Here is a 26,163-nt window from a genome sequence, read left to right on the forward strand (position 1 = left end):
TTGTTTTAGCAGCACATGCTGGATTCCTTAAGATACACAAACAACTTCTGAAACCTCTTCAAAACATCTGTGTACCCAGTGTTTAATTGGGTGGAGAATAACAGTATTTTATTTACCATATAAATGATTCAGACTAGCCCTGCTCACATATGGCTCTATCTAGCATTTCAGTCTGGTCAATTTTAGACTGAACGCTTAAATAAGGTTAACTGGTGAACTTCCTGTACAGCATTTTTCTCCATAAACTGAAACTTTTTATTAAATACTACTAAGTACAGTTTTATCTAATGTTTCTTCTCTCTGGTAAAATATAAACTGATAACATCTGTTCTTTGTGCTGATGGTGTATTAGTAAGTAACCCTTTAGTAGCCGGGTGACTGAAACAGAATGCAATACATCTTGCATTGGAAACTAAATAATTTGTTTACTTTTAAAACTTTTTCTCTATTATTCAATTTCATACATAGTCATGTGAAAAGCCAAGTACACCCCATGAAATGTTTTTTTCTTTTTTAACATGTGGACATATTAAAATTTGATCTTCATTTAAACAATATCTTTAGACAAAGATGATGTAATTGAAGAAAACCTCAAGAAGACATTACCTATAACTGCCTATCATTCTCTGACACAGACTAGGTGAAAGCTCTTACACTTTTCCATTCCACATTTTTCAGCTGTGCAATGTTTGAGGGGGGTCTTTTGTGAACTTTGATATCAACAGTGACAAGAACTGCCTGCAAGTCCTGTGGTGAAATTCTCGGGTTTCTAGAGACTTTTTTCAGCACCCTGTGTTCTTCTCTATTGGGTTGACCTTACTGGGGTGGCCTGGCTTGGACAAGCTGGCAGTTGTTTGAAATCTTCTTCAGTTGTAGATGATTTTCTGGACAAATAAACACACACTTCAACAACAAAACAGCAAACCAAACTAAATGTCTGAAGTTTAAATAAGGCAGTTTGCAGCAAGACTTTTTGTGAACTTTATTTTAAAGAATCTGTCATGCATTTATATTATTTTTTATATATTACTTTTTAAAATTATATGCTAATGTATGTTAATAATTAACGTAACTGTTACGTTTATGTTTTAGTGAGTGTCTACTGAAATGTATTTTATGCCCCTTATGATCTGTGAGTGGTCACTCTAAAAAACACAGCTGAAACCTCCCTCTGGCCATTTAAGACTGAGAGAAGAGCATCTTAGGTAGTGGTACACTGAATGTTTTAGAGGTTTCTCATACGAGTATTGCTTTTCATTTGAATTTAATGCATTTTCTGAATATTTCTGCTCTGTTTCTGGATTCTGCTTACAGCTTGAGCTTTATATGATGTTTTAACTGCAGATTGCCTTTAAGGGATATCTTTTTCACTCTTTTGAGCATTTTTGTTTTTTTTTTTTTTTAATAATTTTTCAATAAATATTTGACTTTAAAAAAATCTTTGCTTCAATATGTCTTACCAAGTTAAGGGTTTTCATGATTTCATTTAAGAGGCATGTAAAGAAACTTTGGGACATTTGAGGCATTTTAACTTAACAAAGCCAGTTTCCACATTTTGGCACATGAATAGCCTTAAGTGTGCAGCTAATAGTTGGGGGCTGGATGGTTAGGAGTGGGGCTATTTGTGAAAGCCAGTCGAGATCCTGACCTGCTTTTGTAGAACTTCGTTATGGTACTGACACCTGATTAACCCAATATATAGTATAGCATTATATAATAGAAAACAGTCTGATTACCAATCTGTCCTCAACTAGATTATTACAAAAATGGCAGATTTCTATATTCTGCCCATCTGTTGTATCAATGAGCAGCAAAGTGGCACACCTTATCTGCTATAACAAAAGTTGGAAATTTTAATACCAATTGAGTTGGTGGCTTATGGATATCAGACAAAACTGCAACTTGGCCAATCTTTCGAGTTTGGAGGCTGGGTGGTTATAGATTTGCCAGTACACTCTGTAATAGCATTGGTAGCACATCCATCACTAAATTAAACAGCGGCAGGTTTCCACTAGCCATTGGGGGAAAAAAAAATCACCAAACATTTCAGTGCATACATCAGACTATAGCACATTTTGCACTTCTTTTGGTTTCCTTTCACTTATAAAACCTAAAACAGCCAACAGTCAACATTCTTTTTAAGCTGGCACACAGATCATAAACTAAGTGCACAGACTCAAAGAGAGCACACACAACAAGTACAATGTTACCATGACATTTTCACTCCAAGGTGAGTTTAATTTTAAATAAAGCAGAAATGTGTTTACTAGTAGGTAATGCATTAATTTCGGCCTTTAACTTGAATAGTTTGCCATTTTGCTTCAGCAATTTCTAATTTCTGCTACAATGTCAAAGTCTACCAAAGCCTGAAAACACACAAACACACTATTGCTCTTTCACAATAGTACATAGGCCTGATTATACTAAAAAATATTTTAATAAACAAGGAAGTTCTAACACGCCTTGAAAAAGCATGTTTTTGAAGCACAAAAAAAAGCTTTGTTTAAATTGAAAAGGTAGGCTAAGTCTGTAAAAATGGCTACCCTGGAATCTCTTACTGTGATTCTGATTAAACTACATGAAATATTCCTTTATCTTTCAGGAAGTTTTATTCACATGCCCTGGATATGTCTGTTAGTATCCCATTTCTGGTCATCCATAGCCTCCTTTTTGCTTTTGACATTCAACTATTCTCTCATGTCATTCTTTTATTAGTTTTATATTCATTTTCTTCATCTTACCTCCAGTGGAGAGTATTCTCTTTATCAATAATTGCAGCAAAATTAATCCTGGCCTCCCAGTGGAGGAAAAAAAACCTGCCTCTACCCTTAACTCAATGGAAATGATCTTTTTATAAAAACTTTTCTTGATTTTCACTCTTTGTTGAAAATCAATTTAGTTTCTCTTCCAAATATTAATGGTTAACAAAGTATTATTAATGACATCCAAAACTGGATTTTGTTTAATACTCCTAGTACCCTTTCCCTATATATATATATATATATATATATATATATATATATATATGATATCTTTTCCTTGCCTCAAGATTAATTGATCTCTTTTCTGTACTCTCTGACTTGAGGACCCACAAGGGGCTTTTTCGTGCATTTTACTTTGTTTAAATTTTGTGCTATTATAAATTTGATGTGTGGATAATGAATAATTTCAGTAATAAAAATAGACCACTTAGAGTGAGCACCACAGAGTTGTCTGCTTCAATTATAATGTCAATGTTCCAAAAGAGGTTTCTGTAGGAAAAATGTAAGAACTTGTAAGGATACAGGACATCTTAATACCTTTGTTAATCTCATGAGATATTATATATATATATATATATATATATATATATATATATATATATATATATATATATATATATACACACACACACACATAAACACACACACACATACTATACTGTCTGTATATATGTGTATATATATAATAATATAGTTCAAATGTCACAGGTAACAAATAGAAAAGATATGGTTTTCGTTGTACAGTCGTTTTAAATTTATATATATATATATATATATATATATATATATATATATATATATGAATTAACACAGAACAGACTAGCTGACCAGACTGTAGCATTTATTAAGTGTAAATTTTAGATAACACAATATTTTGCATTTTATCTGAGCACCTACAGTATACTAAAACACTTACCATACTGTATACTGATTAAATTGTCTTTTATTTTTTATAAATTAATATTCTAGACATGCATTTGCTTGAACAGGATTACATTTTTATATTTACTAATTAATTAAAACAAATGAAGTTTAAAAAATGTAAAAATTATTTTCACTAGAATGTAGTGATCATTGAAACAGCAGAAAAAGAAATTACCTCCACCGTACACCAAGCAAAAGCCATTTACTTACCAAATGTGGACAATGAAAATAAAATCAACTTTGAGAGTACAGAATGTGATTATTGTGTGGCCAAATGTATTTGAATTAAAAATAAATCCCTAACTAAAAATTGCAAGACTAGCTAACTGGAAAGAAAGGAAAAGCATTCCATTCATGACCCTGGTAGACTACTGAGCTCACTGAGAATGAGCAGGATAGAACATGCCATCCAATTAAGCACAGGCCAGGCCAGCCAGACAAAGTAAGGGAAATACCTCGTACTTAAGTCTCAGACAGACTAGTCGGCTTGGCTTTAGTGTGGGGAAAAACAGAAAACAGGTGCCAGTAGCACCTTAGTTATAACAGCCAGCTCAGCTTTATGGGAAAACGAAAAGTAAACACCTGCTAGAAGCACATGAGGTATCTCCAGAGCTGATGAAACATGAAACTGAAATTGGATGCAAGTTACTCAGTGCATAAAGGAAAGAAATGACATAATTAAGTGTAACTTACAGAACGCAATTAAACAAAATTAATGTAACAGCATAAAATGCAAATGTGATAATAAAATAATTTTAACAGCACATAAGCAAAATGATAGGAAGGGACCAGGATACAAAAAACAAAGGCTGAATGTGATGTAGGATCAATGGTAAACAACAAAAAAAATGTTTGAATCAAGCACTAAAAATGTATGTATCATGCAGGTAACCAGGAGAGTTTCTGCTGGAGACTTTGCTGGGTTAATTAAAGGAAAGAATGGTGGACTGGGATTTGGGAAATCACTTACGCCGGCAAAGATTGCTGACCCATGTGCATCTACTGACAGTCAAGAGTTGAGAGGGAGACTGCATCTGCCTCTTCCACAGCCGTCCAAGTGGTCCTTCAATAACCTGTGAGATCTGAGGAGTCCTATGATGCACAATTAAATTTAAAACAAAGAAAAAAGATGAAAGAAATGTGTTTTGTTGGTGATAGTGGTGAAAGCTGATGTATTGCATCATTATGCACAATGGAAATAAAGAGTATCAATATTTTACGTGACATTACTTTGCTAAGAGGTTATGACTATGACTATATAACATATTTTTATCTCATTTAATTAGACAGTGACTATCTTACAAGTCCACTGCAACCATTTCACAATACAATTTATCTTAGCAACATCTTATGAGCAAACAATAATTCAAAAGTGATTTTCTGTCATCTAGCATTGCAGCTTCCTGCTGCTGCAGATTAGCTGGACTATTAATATGCTATGTTAAATTCCTTTCACACTAGCAGTTCAAACTATGTTCGAATGTATTGTATTATGAATAAAGCAGCTATTTGCACTGAAAGGGTAACATGAGGCTAGGCCTAACTCAGTTCTGCGTTGTAAGGGGATTATGTGGCTTGGGCCTAACTCAGTTCTCTACTGTAAGATGGATGGCTCACATCAAATTAACCTGTTTTATGTTGAAACATTTCCTTCCTTCGTTATAGCAAACATACATTTTTTTTTTTTAAATATTGATCAGGTGCTCCATTTTCCCTCCTACAACTCCAAAAACATATGTATATTAGGTTAACTGTCAATTCCAAAAACATTCCTGTTTAAGTATTTTGCACGAGTTAGCCCACAATAGATTGGTGCCCCATTCTCATGCTTCTTTGACTCCTGTAATACTGAACACATTTAAGGAGTTCTGAGAATACTGTATTATATAAGTAGTTATGTTTATTTATATCTTATTGATATGTGTCTTAATTTTTGTAGTTATGTTCCAGAGAAAGATTTTTAAAGAGTTTAATAAAAATGATACCTTAAAATGATATTTCATAAAAAGAGCAGTAAAAAAAAGATAAAGTTTTCACATTTGAATGAGGACAAAATAAAATGAATGAGAAATCAAAAGGCTATCAAACATCCTGTTGAAACTCCACCTTGCTTTAAGTCTTTATAAGCTGTCCAGAAGAAACATAAATAGGCTATGTTTAGTAATGTTATATAATTTTTTAATTGTGTTCTGGGGTTAGGACTGCTGCATGCTGGTAAACAAATGATGTTTTTGCTCCCACCCTTAGGTTCGGAAACATTACCCATCAGATGATCTGTTTGCCACAATTTCTTATATACTGTAACACAAAGGTGTTTAACTGGGAAAAGATGAAAAAAGATTGAAAAGTAAAATATATATAATACAGGTGAAAATGCAGCATGATTTTCACATTTATACATTATTGTTTAATGCTGTGGTAATGAGGTTAACCAGCTTTCTGACAAAGTAAAGTGAAAATGAATTCCCAAAACAGGTTATTAGTGGTTTACAATAATAAGCGAAGGTCTGTTAATCTATACTAACTTCATCTAACATATAATTTGATCTTTATCCAAATTCTAAAAATTCATAATTTCTTTAAACATATTACATAATTAGACAGCACAGTAGATCGCACTGCTGCCTTAAGGTTCCTGCATCTTGTCATTATGTCATCTCATCAGTCATTATGTTTGTGTTGTGGAGTTTGCACACGTTCCCTGTGTCTGGAGGGGTTTTAATCTGGTACCCTAGCGATTCCATATTAGCCTTGTATGTAGTGCTGGGCAGAATAACCAAAATTCTATATCACGGTATTTTTCAAAATTATACCGGTTTAACGGTATTGGACAGTATTTTTTTCCCCATGCATGAGTGGATGTTAACCACATTTTCCACTGCAATTACTGGCTAAGAATAACCTATTCCACTGTCATGAGAATAGTACATTGTACAAACAAACATTTTAATGTGCACACAAGTATCAATACAGGTTTGCATGGCCCCACAAAGTGATAGTTTTCAAGGGGGTGGCACTAATGAAGAGAAGGAATCACATTGCATGATGGATGCAGTCAAAATATAAAGCCTTTTTATTGAACAAAGTTTGCAAACAACCTAAACTAAAATTTTGACAACATATTTTCAACCATCCAAAGAGGCATTTAGACTTAGTAAAATATCCAGAGGTGCTTGTCAAAAGTTGTATTGCACTGAACATGTCTTAGAAAAGGAAAAAATAGTAAATATTTTCTGTAAACCAACTACACTTTGTCCACTGATATGTTAAAGTGACTTTTTAAACAACTTTACCATCATTAAACTGCATAATATTTATACTAATAAATAATAACAATACAATAAATAATACTGTAACTTCCAATAATAATACCATTACTTCCAAGACTTCAAAGCCCGGGGGCATTACACAGTACAGTGATCCCTCGCTATATCGCTTTTTGCTGGTTCGCGGATTTCTGCGGACAATGGGTCTTTTAATTTCTGGCACATGCTTCCTCAGTTGGTTTGCCCAGTTGATTTCATACAAGGGACGCTATTGGCAGATGGCTAAGAAGCTACCCAACTTACTTTTGTTTCTCTCTCTCTCTCTCGCGCTGACTTTCTCTGATCCTGACGTAGGGGGAGTGAGCAGGGGGGGCTGATCGCACACCTAGATGCTACGGACGCTCGTCTAAAAATGCTGAAAGATTATCTTCACGTTGCTACCTTCTGTGTGCAGCTGCTTCCTGAAGCGACATGCTGCACGGTGCTTCGCATACTTAAAAGCTCAAAGGGCACGTATTGATTTTTCACTGTTTGTTTTCCTCTGTCTCTCTCTCTCTCTCCCTGCTCCTGACGGAGGGGGTGTGAGCTGCCGCCTTCAACAGCTTTGTACCGGCGGTGGTTCGCATACTTAAAAGCCAAACAGCCCTATTGATTTCTTTGGTTTTCTCTCACTTTGTGACATTCAGTGCTCCTGACGCGCACTCCTTTGAAGAGATATGTTTGCATTCTTTTAATTGTGAGACAGAACTGTCATCTCTGTCTTGTCATGGAGCACAGTTTAAACTTTTGAAAAAGAGACAAATGTTTGTTTGCAGTGTTTGAATAACGCTCCTGTCTCTCTACAACCACCTGTGTTTCTGCGCAAATCTGTGACCCAAGCATGACAATATAAAAATAACCATATAAACATATGGTTTCTACTTCGCGGATTTTCTTATTTCGCGGGTGGCTCTGGAACGCAACCCCCGCGATGGAGGAGGGATTACTGTATTCACCAAATTAAAATAAAATAAAACAAGTGCAACTTGGTGATGACATCTTTACCAACTGAACCATCATTAAGGCAAACTGCATTAATATGGACCTTTCTTCAAGCTATGCTATATACAGTACATAAATAATAAAACTGCAGATTGCATTTATAATGCTATTTGTGGTATAGCCCAACGGAAGCGTATTAGGGCCACGGTGACGAAAAAAAACAAAAAAAAATATGGACACAGTGAAGAAAAAAAAAAAACTATATGTCGAGATTAAAGTCGACATTTCCACTTTATTCTCGTAGTTTATTTTGTCATTAAAGTAGAATGTCGTAAACTAAACTTCATCCTAAAATCAATGTTTAATTTACTAGATTTTCTCAAACCCCGTCATAAGTTAATGTAGCGCATTAAATGCTTTGTGTTAAGTGTTTATCCGACCCTGTTATTAATTGCTACGCACTTCTTAAACTGACTTCCTCTGCACCAAGAGGAGGCGCAGGCAGCGATTGCCGCACAGAATACATTCACTTCATGATATTCCTGCTCTCTGAAAATGTAGAATGCTAAGATAAATTTTCATGATGAAATGCATTAAAGCAGGTATTAAACATGCACGGTAGTGCTGCTCCCTCGCAGTAAGAGGTCCCCAGGTGTACATTCAGTGTAGAGAACTTTATGGCAGGTGTGACGAGGCTCCAAAAAACTGCATGTATGAATGGGTATCGCACAGGTTTAACTTAAATATTGTGTAAATATTGGGTTTGTGATCTGGGGCTTCATGTATAAACGGTGAGTACACACAGAAATGTTGCACAAGAACGTTTCCACATTCAAATCGCGATGCATAAAACCTAACTTTGGCGTAAAGCCACGCACATTTCCACTGTAGCTTATACCTTGTCGTATGCAAGTTCTGCGCTTGGTTTTGCAGACTGGCGGCACCCAGTGTCAAAGCAGTGCTACTGTTCCTGTGTGGTTTCCTTTCTTTTTCAGATTCACATCCCTGACGCGGCTTTATAAATACACTGAAAATAACCGCATATTGTTTATTAGTTTTAGGCATCTGATTGTAATTAACCTGTAGCAATATAATGGTCCACAGAATGGTCAAACTATTCTAAATACAATAGCTGCTTTAGCGTTGTGACTCTCACTGCATCTTAGTGCTTGATCATCTTTTTCCATATTCCTCTCACTGCACCATTCGTAGTATTTATATCAGTGTATCCGAGTATGAATCATAGCTGTACAGCAGCTGATCGGAAAGAGAATTATCAATATACAGCATCCAGCACACGCTGCCTCAGCCATTCACTTTTTGAACTGCTCTCATCCAACCAACGCTTCAGAGCCTTTCCTATTCGGACCTCATGGTTCACAAACAGTTTCATCCCAAGAACTATACACGCACTCAATAAGTCCATCAAGTGCTCCTTGTAGAACTGTTTGTACTTGCAAGTTTACAGTGAGGTAATTGTACTTATGATAGTTATAATATTGCAAACACTGAGCCACTTTATAAAGCACGTATTTACATATGATGACGATATCATTTTTAAGATGAAATGCAGCAAAATGTATTTATTATATTATACAGATAAAACTTTAACTTCACGGTGCCACAGTGCTAGCAAGCTTGAGCTTCATTCACAGTTTGTTCCTGCCTCGCGCTGCATGGATAGAATAATTAAACATTACGAATATATTTCAATGTTCCTTAAAAGTTTTGACGAATCTGCGTTCTAAGCTTACAGGTGGCTTAACATCTATTACAGAGCTGATTGTGTGGCGATTGAGTATTTGGTGGAAGAAAAGTAAGGACAGGAATTGGGGGTTAGTACGTTTGAAAAAGACAGTACTTCTGTAATAAAGCATTTCATCGAAGGTCGCACATGGCACAGCAGGCATCTTGCGTAAGACATGAACAATCACTGCGCCAACATGTTCCCATGTTTAATAACATGCTTTAACTCCTATCAACATGAAAATGATATAATGTATACTTCTCAGTATTTTAATTATTCAGAGAGCTGTAATATTACGAATGTAATGGATTCTGTGTCCTGTCAGAGGAAGACAAAGCCCGGAAGCACATAGTGATTCACACACATACAGCACATAGAAGATCAAATACAAAACAAAGCATTTAACATGCTACTTTAGTTACGATGGGATTTGAAAAACTAGTAAATTAAACGATTTTAAGATGAAGTTTATGATGTTCTACTTTAATGACAAAATAAACTATGTGATTAAAGTGGAAATTTCGAGATTAAAGTTGACATTTTGTGCTTTTTTCACACTGTGTGCCCTTTTTTTTTTCTCTGTACCCTAATAAGCTTTCATATGACACTCAGACGGTGGGCTACGACTCGCCTTTTCACTGCGACTTTGATATGTGACAACTTCTTTTTTATTTCGGGCACTGTGCGACTTTGTGAACTTGAGCTTTCGACTTTCTCTGACACGCTATGCCACTCGATCAACTTCCTTTTGTTGTTTATACCACTGTTTAAACCAACAAATAGTAAGTTTTTCTTTGCCTCCACTTGGTATTCACTGAAATTCTTCTATTTTTCCTCATACTTTTGCCATTGCCTTTTCACAGAACACTGAGCTTAAGGGCTATTTATATTGATTTGAATATTCAAAGAGGCGTAATTCTGGGAGGAGTTGGTGTGGGGCAGCAGGCGCGTGCACGTGCGTTAATTTCCACGCTGACCGGGATTTATGTAGCGGAAGAACGTGGAAGTTGGCGAACGCACAGATTTATGCATCTGGATTTTTTTGTGCATAAGTACATTTCCGCTTTTGTGCTTACGTCATGTTATAGTGCGAATTCTATGCACGGCATTATGCATGAGGCCCCTGGTGGTCGGAGACACGAACAGAGAATTCAATGGATGTTCTTCTGAGGGGGCTTTCTTTATTGCATGCGTGCTGTCTCTGTCTGACGTACTAAACCCACAGTTCCTATCTTTCCTTTTTCTTTCTCCACATAACCAATTACCACACGATAAACGTCTTTGTGAAATTAAACCTAGTTATAAACTTAGACCACATAGTGTTCAGAACTTTAAAAAAATCTTCATTATACATGTTTAATTATGCCATCCATTCAGGGTTGCGCCTATCCAAGCAAGCATTGTGTGCGAGGCAGGAGCAAATCCTGAACGTGGCGCCAGCACATCGCAGGGTGAATACAAGCAATACATACACTAGCAGGGTTAATATAGCATAACAAAACCCCACATCCTACATGACTTTGAAAAAAACTGAAGCACGCTGAGTAAATCCACCAGAAAAACATGGAAATTCAAGGCAGAAAACACCAGGGACCACCTTGCGGCAACGCAGCAGTGCACCCTCAACATCACCGTGCCCCCACATGATTAATACATTTCATCATGAAAATGATATCAAGTATTTATCTTAGCATTCTAAATGTTTAGGGAGCAGGAATATCATGAAATTAATGTATTCTGTGTGCTGCCTGCGCCTCCTCTTAGTGCAAGAGGAAGTCAGTTTAAGAAGCACGTAGCGATTAACATGGCTCAGGAACACTTAACACAAAGCATTTAATGTGCTACATAACTTATGACGGGGTTTGAGAAAATCTAGTAAATTAAATACTAATTTTAAGATGAAGTTTAGTTTACGATGTTCTACTTTAATGACAAATTACGAGGATAAAGTCAATTTGTCGACTTTATTCTCGTCATAAGCGGCGAGAATAAAGTGGAAATGTCGAGAATAAATTCAACATGTCGTCACACTACTACATAGTACCCAGGTACATTACACAGTATTGAAAATAAAATAAAAAGTACAACTTGGCTTGCAATATTATCCAGTAGTATAGAAACAGTATTCACACATTTGAACATAATGGTCCGCATCCGACCTTTTAAAACAGAAGTATCTACAGACAACAGACACGGCTCCATTTTTCGGCAAAAGTTCTTCTGTGTCATCATGTTCAACTTTATCGTCTGCTACAGCTTCAGTTTCAGAATGTTCTCTGTCCATTTTCACCGTTCAATACTCCACTAACGCATGTACTCCATTGCATTCGTGTTTAGCGGTGCAGCAGTGAAAAAGGTCCCCCCTTAAACAGCTTCCCGCTGCACCACGTTCCAAACGTTGTTTAGGCTATTTAAACTGGTGTTGCGGTATATGAAAAATCCATATCGTAACAAAAATAAAAAACGTTTTTTGGTATGAACCGGTATACCGCCCAGCACTACTTGTATGAGTAGGAGTGTGAGTTTGTGTCTGACAAAGCTCTGCAATGTACTGCTGCTGCTACCCATCCAGGTTTGATTCCTCTTTTGTATCTCTGGCCTAATCATAAGAATTAAGCATTAAAACTGAACAGTAATTTTAAAAAAAGGCATAAAAACATTCAAATGTCCCTAGATCCTGAAAACATTGGATCTAAGTGACGATCCCATTATATTTTAGGCCAAACTAATCCAAGAGATATATGTGCATAATTCTAAAGCGTTCATAATTTTGTTTTGTTCAAACTTTTTACAAACTTATCACAGTACAACTGAGGTTTAACTATTTGTTCCAAAGGGACCCTACACAAAATACAAGACCTCTATTAGTCACTAGACAATGCAATTAAAATAATCTCAATCTTAATTACAATGCTCTGCTACCACTTATGTGAACCTTCACTCTTTCATTTTGTGTGTTTATTCCACTCAGCTTCAATATCAATGGAGGTGTGTGAATAGTAATTGAGAAAAGAAGTATACAGATGCCTATTTTTCTGTAGTGCATCGTGTGTTAAAAGGATAAGAAACATTTCTCTGTCAGCATTAATCACTGAAACAAAAAGTAGATTGAGGTTTCTTCCTTTTCAGTACTTCACACAACCTAGTTGTCTTTTTCTATCATCACACTATTCCTCTCAGCAACACAACCTGCATTTCTACAAGATTTCCATCACTCAGAAGTAGGTTGATGTGAACACTTCCATAACAGACAATTTAGCTTTAAGGAAACTGCAGATGCATAGATTATGCTAAATTATTAGCAAGCTGTTTTCTACATTTTTGTTTAATTCTGTCTTGAACTACACATGCCTGTGACCAAGGTGCAATTGACGCAGTTGTCTATATCTTCAGTGCACCTCTAGCTTTTGTCCAAATAGAACTTCATTCAACTTCCCTAGTTACAATAAACTTTGCTATCATGATGCCAGGATTACCAAATCAATAATGTTGAGTTTAAGAGAGCAAATGTGCATACAACTGTAAAAACTGGATTGAGGCATTCGTATCAGTTTCAGGCAAGTAATACTATAATAATGTAAACAGTTACAAAGATTTGATTTACACAATCAGTTGTGGGACTGTGTTATAATCAGCAGCAATAACGTAAAAGCAATTCTCTTCTGTATGGTTTTCAGTGTCTTTCATTGTACTGAAAGACTCTTGCCTGACTGCATTGCCAACACTGCTTTAGTTCATGACAGATTGCATTTCTTTGTGCACAGCTTTCCCACTATAACAATTCAATGAAGCTAAGGTCCGGACTTTAACTTGGCTATTCAAAAACCTTCATTCTTTTCTTTTTTCAACCATTCAGCTGTAAATGTATTAGTGTACTTAGGCTCACTGCCCTGTTGCATGGTTAAATTTAAGACAAAATTTAGTTCTTAGACAGATGACCTCATATTTTCCAATAGAATCTATATATACTGGTATGTATGTATGTATATATATATATATATATATATATATATATATATATATATACACACACATTATATTGTAGGAGACGGCCGGCAGTTCAACCCAGCTGGGACGCCGTGAAGTGGAAGGATGGGGGAAGGCAGCTGCTTTGGGACACTGCTTCCCCAGGATGCTAGTTGGCAACTTCCCTGCAGCACAGCGGTGCACCAGATACCCGCAGGGCACCATGGGATCTGGAGTTCAGCTTCACAGCCCTGCTGGATGCTGTGGGTACCGCCAGGAGACTGGGGAGTCCCAACTGTATACATAGCCTGGAAGTACTCCTAAGTCATGCGGACGGGAGCCCCAAAGTACTTCCGGGCTGAAGAAAAAGCCAATTCTCCATCTGACCCGGAAGTGCTAGGACGTCATGTGGGTGGAAGGACAGAAGCACTTCCAGGTCAAGGACTATTTAAAGGACTGCTGGAGACCCAGTAAGTGAGCCGGAGTTGGGAGGTAGTTGACAGAGCTTGCTGGGAGGTGTGGAGGAGATTATTGTGTTAATTTATTGAGTTTATGGTGGCTGTAGTGCTTAAAAGGCACTGTGAAGAAGAAGAAGAAAATTAAAACACTTTTTAGTGCTTTTAACTTGTGTCCAGAGCGTCTGTCTGTTGGGGAAAAGGTGGGCAATAGTGCCACCCAGTGTCCACATTCTTATAGTTTGTGTGTGTGTATATTATATATATATATATATATATATATATATATATATATATATATATATATATACACACACACACACACACACAGGGTGAGTCAAAATTATTTTAACATTTGAATGGCAGAAACAATTTATTCACAAAACATACTTCATATGTATAAGGTGATTTACAGGGATGTCTCAACCTGTTCGCCATCCTGTTCAACACATGTACCATATGTGGCACATAAATTGTCCACAAAAATTGTATAGAAATATATACATGGCAGTACCATTAGTGTTAACATAATTTTGAGTCACCCTGTATATATGTTATATATATAAATAAAATTCTAAGGTCTGTTCATCTGTCACATGATTACTCACAAACTATTAGGGTTAGAACCTTGATTTTGTTGTTAAATCAAAATCTTTTCACCTAATACATGCTGGTGAATCAAGAAATTTGAGGTGATTTGGTAAAGTGATTGAGAAAGTGTCAAGACAGACACAGAAAGAAGAGATGTGATATCTGCTGAGCATGAAGCAAATTGCAGAAGCCAATTACATAATAAGTAGAAGAAGAATGATGGCCGTGGCCTTCTGCTGTACGGCTTCCTGCAGGAACTCACAAACTACTGGAACTAGAACCTTGTCTTACTTGAAAGCTTGTGACCTTACGGGTTCTGGGAAGAAAAAAGATTTGAGGTTGTGGCAAACTCAGAAAAGTAAAGCGATCAAAAAAGTGATATGACAAAAAGGAAAGCGGAGCCATCTGCTCAGCATCTTACTGGTGGGCAGAAATGTTTATTGTAATAAAAGCTTGACCTACATAAGATTATCTACTGATAATCTCTCAGGACACACTACATAATCTTCCAAAATCATAATCCAGTGTATGTATGGTGTTTATTGATCTTCAAATATGTCGAAGTACTCTGTAATAGGAAGAAGGAAAACGAAGAGTAGTCACATCTTCTGAGTGTTAGGCACATTACACAAGGCGCTTAATACAGGATACAGAATGCAAGAATGAAAACAAGACAAATGCATGCCCAAAAATGTGCACTACTTTAGAAAGTTACAGCACCAGTGTGATCACTATGAAGCTATATTTTCTCATGATAAAAATGAAACATCCATATTACTAACCGAGAATGGTAAACTGGATGGCATGGACGCAGGTACACGGCGATGGGACCATGAGACATACTGCGCAGGCGCGGACAGCTCAACTAACGGAAATAGCAAATAAAACAAATGTGCTGCTTGGGATTGTACAAACCGCTGAACGCTTTAAACCAAATTCAAACACAATACAGCTCAACTAACACACGGCCCCAGAGAACAGTCACAGAACAAACATACACAACAGGATTCGGCGCCTCGCCCAAAGTCAAACCGGAGAGAGTACGGATGCCGCAAACGTCCACACTACACAACATAGTGAAACCCGGGATAATATGGAAGGCGCAGGCGTCACCGCCGTATTGTGAGTGGCATTACTTCGGAGTGAAGTTAGGAATAATGTGCTGCTTGGGATTGTACAAACCGCTGAACGCTTTACACCAAATTCAAACACAATACAGCTCAACGATACACACACGAGCCCATCTGGATAAGATCAATGAACGCAGGCGCCTACAACGCGCGTCTGAAAGTGCGGAAGCAAAGCAGGCACGGGTTCAAAACGAACAAGCTTGACTGACGGATATACAAACACGAGCCCGCCTGGATAAAGAACGAGCCCATAGCTGAGGACTAACGACACAACCACACAGAAAAGAGGATTCTGCACTGCACCCCAGAGTAAGACACTACGGAGTCCGCAAAGGTTCACAAAGATAGTACGGAATATATAAGAGCGTCACCCATCAAAAAAAAATCAATCGTGTAAAAGCACATAGTACACACAAATCATGTGTTCTCAGCGCATATAAAGCGTATAATGACAATATGGAGAATAGAGACCCAAAGGCATTGGAGAGAAAAAAAGGCAGATAAAGAGATTATGAAAGCAGTGGAATTTGAAAGGCTCAAACAAACGATGGCGCGATACACATGCAGACAAAAGGTACAGAATATGAAAGCGGTAAAATTCGAAAGTATTGTAGCGTCCCAGCCAGGTTGAGGACTTTTTGGTTTTAAGTGACTGTTAGGTCCGATTGAGGGAAGGCGGAGTACAGCACGGAGGACTGATAGCGGGGTATTGATTTGATGCGGTAAGGGGGGGGCGTTGGAGAGGGTGCTAGAAAGTTGTGTTTGGGGTTAGGAAGTCAGCGATTGTTCAAGTAAAACTTTCGTGACACTTTATCATGTCAGTCACTACAGTATCAAAGAAAAGATAGAAACGATTGCATTACCGCAAACAAAAGGTGATTAATCATTAGAACCAGGTGTAATTGAAAAAATACCAGGACAAATTGAGGTCTGAAAAAAACAGTAGACAACAAAGTCTTTTCGCATTCGCATCATTCAATGGACAAAACGTGGATTTACACAATAATGGACCATATGCTATGAGAATCTGTGGTCCTACAACAGTTAAAGGAACGACAAGTTAAATTTCAAAGAGTACACAATTCGGTCAGGTGTATATAAATGATCTCAGAGAAGCGATGCAAATTTTAACAGGCAAAGAGAAAGGTGATGTATATATTCCGAGAATAACATTACACACCAAAGGAGATCGTGATATGCCATTCGTAGTAAAATGTTTACAGTTTACCGTGAGAATAGCTTTTGCTCTGACAATCAATAAATCACAGGGACAAACAGAAAAACTCGGATTATTTATTACAGAAACAGAAACAATATTCACTCACGGTCAGTTATACGTTGCATTGTCACAATGTTTCTCCAAAAAATATTGTTTTTAATGACGCTTTAAAGTAAAAGTGAAAATAATCAAATTGAAACAATTCCAAAAAAAAAAAATGTAAAATTGTATATCCAATTAACCAAACACAGGGGTTGGCGAGCGAAGCGAGCAGGGGGCGAAGCCCCTTAGTTGTCTTGCTAAAATGGAAAAATATAGCTTCCCCTATATGAACCACTTTTATTTGAGGGCTGGTGGTCCTCATGTTTCCTAGTACTTGTATAAAAAGGAGTTAAAAGTGGACTCAGTGACTACAAGAGTTTAAGGTTCTGTGGCTACATAACAGTAACAAATCATTTCTCCACCCCTATCGTGGTTGACGGTTAAAACGGGATTCCTATGGTGAAATCAATGTGGCCATGCTCTTTTTGGAGAGATAAGGTTTTCCTTTGGCTATCATTCCTCAAATATCATACACACAGCCATCCTCTCTTCAATCTCCCTTTCCAGTTTTGGCCACCAAACACAACACCGGTCTATCACTTTCATTTTTTTTAAATTTCCTAAGTCTTCCTTACGTACCTTGTCCAGTAGGGTACTATGTCACAATGCTGGAATTACCATTCTCGGCCCACAGTGTACACAATTGTTCTCTATAGTGAGCTCTGCTCTCCTCTGAAAATAAGGCTTCAATTCATCCTCACTCACTAGCTTGGAGGTATAAGTTTTTAACACAACATCCGTTGGACACAACAGAAACCAGCTAAACTTAGAACAGTACACTTCCTACGAAATTGCAGACATGGCATTATCTGTATCAATTTTCATCTTGATTCTTACACCGTTAACTTTTAACAGAACATCACAGGGTTTTACATACTCACTGTCCATCATAAACAGTTCATGAACCACAAGCAACTGTCCTGTATGCTCATTTTTCATGCATTCCTTAATGTGTTGCTTCCTTGAAAGAAACGTGCAGGGAGTACCCTTTGAAGTAACGAAGCTCCCCACATTCGCATTTCCTGCTGTCCCGGGAAAAGCACTCGACTGACGATTAGCCCTACGTGCAACGTTTATACCGATCACAGCCATGTTATTTATATCACAGACATCCATCTTGTCCTCTGATCCCTCTTCCAGAAAGTCTAGTAGGCCTTAGCAATGAAGTTGCTCTGCCTTTGTTCTCACACCATCCAAACTCCATCCACAAATATTCAGAAATGATGCTCCTCGTTCACCAACTGGAATGCTTCGGCAAGCCCTAGCCAAATGTCCCCGGAAACGTGCTTGTAATCCAAAGCACTCGTATATCAAAGCGAATTTCCCCATAAGAAATAATGGAAACTCAGATGATTCATTCCACAACCCAAAACTATTCATATAAAAATGATTAATACAAAATATAAAGTAAAAATACATAAAACAAATTAACCTGCACTTTACCTTTGAAAAGAATCATGGCTGGTGTGAGTGAGTTTCTAAACTCTTTTGGGATTCCACCCAACGGGACGACATGCGGAAGAGTGTCCCGAAGCAACCGCAGGCTCCCAGTGCTGTAGCAGTTCCCCGTAAAAGCGAATCCAAAAAGATCGCGGACATGCTATAAGCACCTGCCATTGATGGGTGATACAAAGAAAATTGTAAATGCAGGGCACAGTATTACTTGGCCACTAACCTGGCCCCAACCTTGCCTGACTGCTGTGTCTGAGTATAGGAGAGTGGTAGATCCCGCTACAATAAATAACCGTGCTGTTCCTGTTTCAAGCTGAATAAAGCTGGTGTTGCTAAAGTACTGAGACTCAGCCTCGTGTTTTGGGGTGCAAAACTGGAACTCACATGTTACAGCACACACACGTGGTCACCATGCTATAGTAAACAGTATACGCTCGTACGGATGTTGACTATATGAGTGAGGCACGCCGACTGAGCCAGAAAATGGGAGATGATTATCCACAATCCCGCAGCAAGAGAGAGAAGAACCATCAGCTCAGTTGTAATCACGTGACGCTCAGCAGACAACGTGTATACGGACTACTCGTATCGCAAGACCTTGCTCGTTTATCAAGTCAAAATTTATTAAAAACTTTAGCTCATCTTGCAAAACACTCGCAGACCAAGTTACTCGCAATCCAAGGTTCCACTGTACTTCTTTTCAGACATCACTGTGTCTTGCTTCTGCCAAACTAAATTTAACTCAGATTTATTATATTATGCCTATTCAGATAAACAGAACATTATTTCACCTTTTAACAAAAAAAAAAAAAAAAAAAAGATGAAATTGCAACTGAAGAGCACACAGCAGTCAGTTATTGAAAGAATTACGATCAAGGCAATAAGACACACTGAAGACAATTTACATTTTAAATGGTGTGGTTGCCATGTGAGTGCTCTCGAATACCTGAATACTTTAAAGCTGTGACTGTTAAGTAGGAAGGCTCATTTTACAAAAATATTGTTACTTCCAAATGAAAGGTACTCATATCTCTTGTGGTGATGAACATTTGTATTCTGTAGGGACAGCTTCCTCGACCTCTTAAAGGATGAGCATTGCTTTCTTTATTATAATCAGAAAACAATTTTTTTTTCCTTTGCAAGATTTAAAATGCTAAATAGATTACCAGCTGGTGCACAGTCTTTTTGAATAATTTAGTGAATGATTCAATTTCTGAGAAGCAAATGAGCAGTCTAAAGAGTAATGTGGGCATCTTTGGTGAAGGTCCAATACTTACTGTGCCTTTTTTAAATAAAAACTTCAAGGAGAAGTATTAGGAGTTTATTGAAGAAATATCCCACATGTTTGTGCAAATATATAAATAGAAAAAACAAATGATGAATCCAACTACATAATCTAAAGTTCTGTATCAAGTGGAAAAGGATGAATAATAAAGACGAAGGATTAAGGAACTGCGTGGATTGAAAAATATTTAAAATGGGAGAAAAAAACATACCAGATTAACGTGTTCCGGTCCAGAGTAAAACACAACAGGAATGTAAATAAATGTGAAAAAAAGAGAAGCGGCTAATTTTACTAATGCAGCTCTCTGATTCAAAAGTATACTGTGTGACAGTTGTGCAGCAAAACATCGATCTTTTTTTTGGGTTGAAACCAATTATCTTATATAAAATTGAAGAATGGCTATCAGAAGGTTGCCGGTTCGAATCCCGTAAATGCTAATAGGGACTCTGCCCTGTTGGGCCCTTGAGCAAGGCCCTTAACCTGCAATTGCTGAGCGCTTTGAGTAGTGAGAAAAACGCTATATATATATGCAAAAAATTATTAAGGTGCAATATAACTTTACATTAATATAATCATTTGTCAATTAAAAAAATAATCCACATAAACTAATACATTAATATAATCATTTGTCAATTAAAAAAATAATCCACATAAACTAACAGTAAAAAGATGCCTCCTCTGCTTGAATCAAATAACCCCTTTGCATAGATAACTTAAATACATGTACACAAAGAAAGAAAGGTGTCATGATGACAGGCTTTGTATTCATGGGGTTCTCCTTGGAGTATTCACTTTAATGCAATACTGCAATAAAAAAAATTCTACACTTAAACTTTAATTAAAAAAAGTGCATGTTTGTAAAATGCTGGATCAAACAAGTGGTGTCCGGTAAATGACAAAAAGAAATAATACTCAGCCTACACTAAATTTTATATTGAAGAAAATATCAAACTAATTTTCTTCAAATTGGATGGCTTCTTCCTGGCTCGTCTTCTGACATTCACGGATTACTGTGGTGTTTTCAAAAAGAGACAATGGCTACTTTTAAATTCAGAATTACACCATTTTGTTAAACAATATGTCAAAAGAAAATAAATATCATTACTTGAGGCTGAACAGAACAACAGCTAAATGTAAGAAATTAAGTTTTTATGCTATTTCTTCACTTCTGATGCTAAAACTACTACTGTTCTGAATTTCCCCCATGGGATTAATAAGATTCACCAAATCTAATCACATTTATACAAAATGGAACCAAATACTTAAATTCCACATCAAGGGATCTGCCTATGGATATTAACTGTCACCCAAAAATGAGGATACCCAACAACAATCTCTAATCAAGAACATTAGCTTTCCAGTCCTACGTTCAAACAAAAGCAGAAAGTCCCAAAACACAAAAAAAGGATTGCAAAATGACTGGCAAAGAATAATTTTTACAGAGTTCAACCCTGAAAACAAAACCTGTTGCCAAAGAGTTGAATGTATTCCTTGTAGAAAACACACATTAATTAGCACAGTACAAAACTGCAGTGATCACTTAATGCAACACACACTCTCAGTCAGTTAAGCAAGCATCTATTTAGTGAAAAATTACCCATCAAAACATTATCTAATTACAGCTTTAAATTCTAAATTTGTCTGTGCTTAACTTTAATTCCTCTTTCTAAGGCTAATTTGGCTCTTGTATTCCTAACAAGTAAATGATATGAAAAGCAGTAAATCTCTTATCTTGTTCTTTGTCTAAAGGATATGAGTAACAAAAATATTTACCAAAATGTGATTATCATTTTTGCAATTTGAAAGACAGAAAAAAAATTGACTTCTCATGACATGGCAAACAAAGCCACTTAAGGAAGATCCTTGTCTCATTCGGGAAATACAAAAAAGAAACAGTTATAAAAGATACATAAATCGGTAGCTAGATAATATACATGTGTTAATTAAATAAAAGTTTGGAAAAGCAATAAAGAGTAACATTAAAAGCTGGTGATAGTCCAAATGACAGTAATAGCACACAAAATTAGAAAAACAAAACACAGAACATAGACTATTCATTTTGTATCTGGTAGATATTCAAAAGTATGTAAAAGTATTACAAGCTTTTACAACATTAAGATACAATAAAAACAGACATTTCAATACTGGCAAGAACCAACACTGAAGCCATTAATAACCAACGCAGGTGATAAGCTTTTGCAAAACAGATGTAAAAGAATTAAATACAGAAAACACTAAAAAAATGGCACTGGCAAAATACAAATGACTGGTAAGACAAGGAACCGTGTATTTGAACAAAGAGGTGCCCATCTTAGGTTCAGCACAAAAGAATTTTAATATGTAGGATTCCACTACCAAAATTTTGACATCTACGTTTACAAAAAATAAAAAAACAATCTTTAAAAAAATATGCTGAACGGGAAATAAAGAATCCAGTAGCACCGGGCTGCTTTATGTGAAATTTCAGAGCTCTTGGGCGCGACTAGAAGTGCATCACCGAAGTGCTCTTCTCCTCCAGATGTGTGCTGCACATCTGCATCGGCGCGCGCGGCAGCATCAGCGGGAACAAAGAAGCAGCACTCTTTTTGCACTACAGGTGAAACAAAAGGGATCATCGCAGCAAAATGCAGTCATATGTGCAAGTGCAGCAGAATATCCTTTTATAAAGTCTAAGACTGCGAGTATTTTACTACACAAGAAATCCCGCTGACATATGTCCAACCGGGATAAGAAAGCGTTTCTGGTCGTCTACACTATTTTACTTTGCACGCCACTCAGTATACTGAACACACTTCCGTTGCTAGTTATAGGCTTTGCAGTAGGAAATAGTACGGGCTACAAATGCGCTACTCACCTGAACGACCAGCAGCGCTGACAAAGAGCAGCTCGTAAAACGGACAAACTTGGAAGTGGATAGTAATGCAGCACTGTAGAGTTATCCACTCGTGAACCATCTGTCTCTTTCACGCTTACTGCTCAGTAAACAATGGGAGAGAGCAGATGAGTTGTGAGTCCTAACTTCACCGAGACGCAAAACAAAACCCGAGTAGCCCTATAATCAACTTGTAGCTTCTGCGTTTCAAGCTGTTGCCTCACTCAACGTGTCAGCTTGCAGCTTAACAACCGAAACGGAAAAAAAGAACCTGCATAGAAGACGCGACACAAGTCGAGCGAGCAATACTTACCGAACAAAAGCGACCGAGTACATATAAGTTTACAAAAGTGGCGAATGTCGCCTGGGGATCGTTGTCATTGTCATGATGCTTTTCAGTTTTTCATTCAGCTTCTTCTTACTCCTTCTTTTTTGGTCTACACACAATAATGAACCAAAGCAATGTAAACCCAAAATTCCAAGTCTCTCCCAACTTGGAGGCGGGTCGATATTATGCATGAATAATAGACAGCTCCTTAGAACCAACCATACTGAGGGAGAGCCTTCCCGCAGGTATTTCTACCCAATCAAATCTCTGTTCCTGAAAGCATATTCCAGAGCTGGTTTGAAACAATTGGGCCAATTAGATACAGCGATGGTGTTTAAGGCGGAGTTTTACACTGTAAAAGGTTATAACAGCAGACAGAGACGGATAATAAATACAACGTAAACGGAGGGATTACCAGTGAGTTCTGCGCATGAATTTGTTGCTCGTTTTAGTGATGGTCTCGACCCGATGGGTCAGTTGCAATGTGCAATCAGCAAACTGTTATCTGGAGTTGATCCAATGACAGTGCGTATTTACGGCGAAAAGACAACCGTTTACACTTAGTGCTGTTGCATTTTGCACTTTAGCGGCTCATTAAGAATAAATTTCATTGCACCGTGCCTCTCGGAAGTGGCGCGCGCCCTCTAAAGGTGACTGGTGTTAATTACTACTTTAACCACCTTACAGTCGGATTTTACGGAGTACAGTGATTTATACGAGATTTAAAAGCGATCGTCTCTACACAAACTATAAAAACTGTTAGAATATTAACTAATATCTTCTTCTTCTTCCTTCGGCTGCTCCCGTTATGGGTTGCCATAGCGGATCATCTTAGAATATTAACTAATATAAAATTTGTAATTCATAACACCAATGTATATCGTCTAACATGATTTACAATTATGTAAATCGCAATATTGTTTGTGATCAAAGTTTTTAAAATATTTAAAACAAGATAGCAAGGAACATCAAACTGAACTTGCAACAATACTTGTACAGGAATTACGTAGTTGAGGACATATTTATTACTCTTATGTACACTCACTGTCTTTTAAAACAATTAATTTTAAATGTATTACACATCAAAAATTGCTTTAGTTGTGAATAGTTATTTTTATTTGCATTCATAAACACAGTAAAACATTTAATTAGAATGTTTCCATCAGGTCACATTTAAGTACAGAACTGAAAAAAAAACAATTAAAATGTAACCAATTACACAATTTATTAATGTTTAAAATATTATCCTAAATCAATTTAACATTAAATATTTACTTAATCTAATACATATACGTAAAGAAAACAAGAATATATATTAATTGACATACATATCAGTGTTTAATTCAGTACCCAAAAATATTTTAAGAAATCAGATGTAATGATCAAAACATTTTTTAGTGGTATACCTATGATATTATTTCAAGCAAATTTATTATTAATTAAAGCAAGTTTTACTGCCCAGTGTTAAAAATTAAAAACCCTGGAGATCCATTTATGAGCATGCTCAAAAGCATTAATATTTTTTCCACCTTATGTAGTATACTTTTATAGAGCTTATTATTTATTTATGGTCTAACTGAGTACTCTTAGTGCAAATTGTTCAACTGCTGACAAAGTGCATTATGCTTTTTGGCTGTATGTGAACTATTGCTATATAACTATGGTTCAGTGTTCAATAAAACTGTATTTTTCACATCCTATGGACAGGGATTCATAATAACTTTACCTCATTCAGTGATTCCTAAACCTGCTCAGTCCATCTGAGTTGCTGGAGCCAGTTTGGAGACATTAATTAACATAACTGGCACCTTTTTAGGATGTTAGGAGATATCCCATGTAGACACAGCTAGAACATGTAAGCACAACATTGTCACTGAATGTGTGTGTTATTTTTAATCCAGGACACTGAACCAGCTTCACTAACCATTGCTCTATGGCACCTTCCTTTCCCTATTCAATGAAGTGATTGTGCGCTGCTGGCCAGACTGCAGATTAAGACTAATAAAGGTAGAATAAATGGCACAAAGATAGGATGAATGGCACGGTGGCAAAGGTAGATGCATTGTGTTGGTAAAAAATAAGCTATGTATAAACATTTATATGGAAACTGCTATATGAGTGAATACTTACAGTATATATTAGTCATATAAAACATAATTGTGTTGAAAAATGTAAAACTATGTTCTTTAATTGAAACAGATATCACTGGGAGAATTCACACACTTTTTTTTGCTATGTAAATCTGATGGTAAGAAGAAAAACAAAAAAAAAAAACACATTTATGGCAAAAGACCTTATACCTTGGCATAACTCTTTGCATTCAATCCCCAGATAAAAAGAGCCAAATTAATCTGGAGGCACCTGATGTCACAAAGCCCCTCTTTTGTTCCAGCCATTTCTGGTTTTTCACATAACCTGACCCTCACCAGGATGAAACTGTCAGTTGTGACCAAGCCAGGAGCAAGATACACAAGTTTTTTCAGATCTGTGTTATGTTCCCTTAAACAGAAGAACATGTTCTTTTTTCACCATCCACATTAAACAGGCTTTCCCAGGGTACCCCAACCCTCTGTTTTACCTCAGTGCTTGTGTTTTTTAACACTATAGCGAAAATTTATAGACAGATCTCAGGTTATGGCTGTCTCAGTATACAGCAACTCCACAGATACAAACGAGCAAATAAAACTTCTAAATTTTCTTTTCAACTGAATTTCAATTAATATTCATCAAGCAAATTCTGTTTTTTTGCTTACAAAGGAAGCTAATTAGTTCTCACACAAATAAATTTGTAGCAGCCGTTGAGACAAAATATAGTACAGAATATACTTTGTTACCATTTTCAACGGTTTTGTGCTTTCATGTGTGTTACATCGAATGTAACTGGTGACACGTGCATTCACTCATATGCTCAGTCACAGGTAGGCCAATAAACTGGCAGCTGCCAGTTTGGCTGAAAGTTAGAAGCCACTGCTTGGCAAAACTAGCATTCTTCAAGTACCCATGATAGCCCTGTCATCTCAGGTGCTATAAGATGGAGTCTCAAACATGATGAGGCCTCCAAAAAAAAACTTTGATATAGCGGG

At 36.8% G+C, this 26,163-nt stretch overlaps 1 protein-coding gene across 2 annotated transcripts in view; it reads right to left on the reverse strand.

Annotated features, from left to right (window-relative positions):
• The window catches only part of LOC114667685 (kelch-like protein 25), a 66,093-nt gene extending 42,849 nt beyond the window's left edge, over window positions 1-23,244 (reverse strand). The window contains exons 1-2 of one of the 2 annotated variants that reach the window (XM_028823079.2): window positions 23,066-23,244; window positions 4,657-4,778 (exon numbers count right to left, since the gene is read on the reverse strand). In XM_028823079.2, the coding sequence (XP_028678912.1) occupies window positions 4,657-4,778; window positions 23,066-23,088 (145 nt within the window). In that variant the 5' untranslated portion in view covers window positions 23,089-23,244. The remainder of the gene's footprint in view (window positions 1-4,656; window positions 4,779-23,065) is intronic. The other variant, XM_028823081.2, reaches the window with a different exon arrangement.
• Window positions 23,245-26,163: the final 2,919 nt, after the last annotated feature.

This window comes from Erpetoichthys calabaricus, chromosome 17, assembly GCF_900747795.2.
Source record: "Erpetoichthys calabaricus chromosome 17, fErpCal1.3, whole genome shotgun sequence".
Taxonomy (NCBI): domain Eukaryota; kingdom Metazoa; phylum Chordata; class Cladistia; order Polypteriformes; family Polypteridae; genus Erpetoichthys; species Erpetoichthys calabaricus.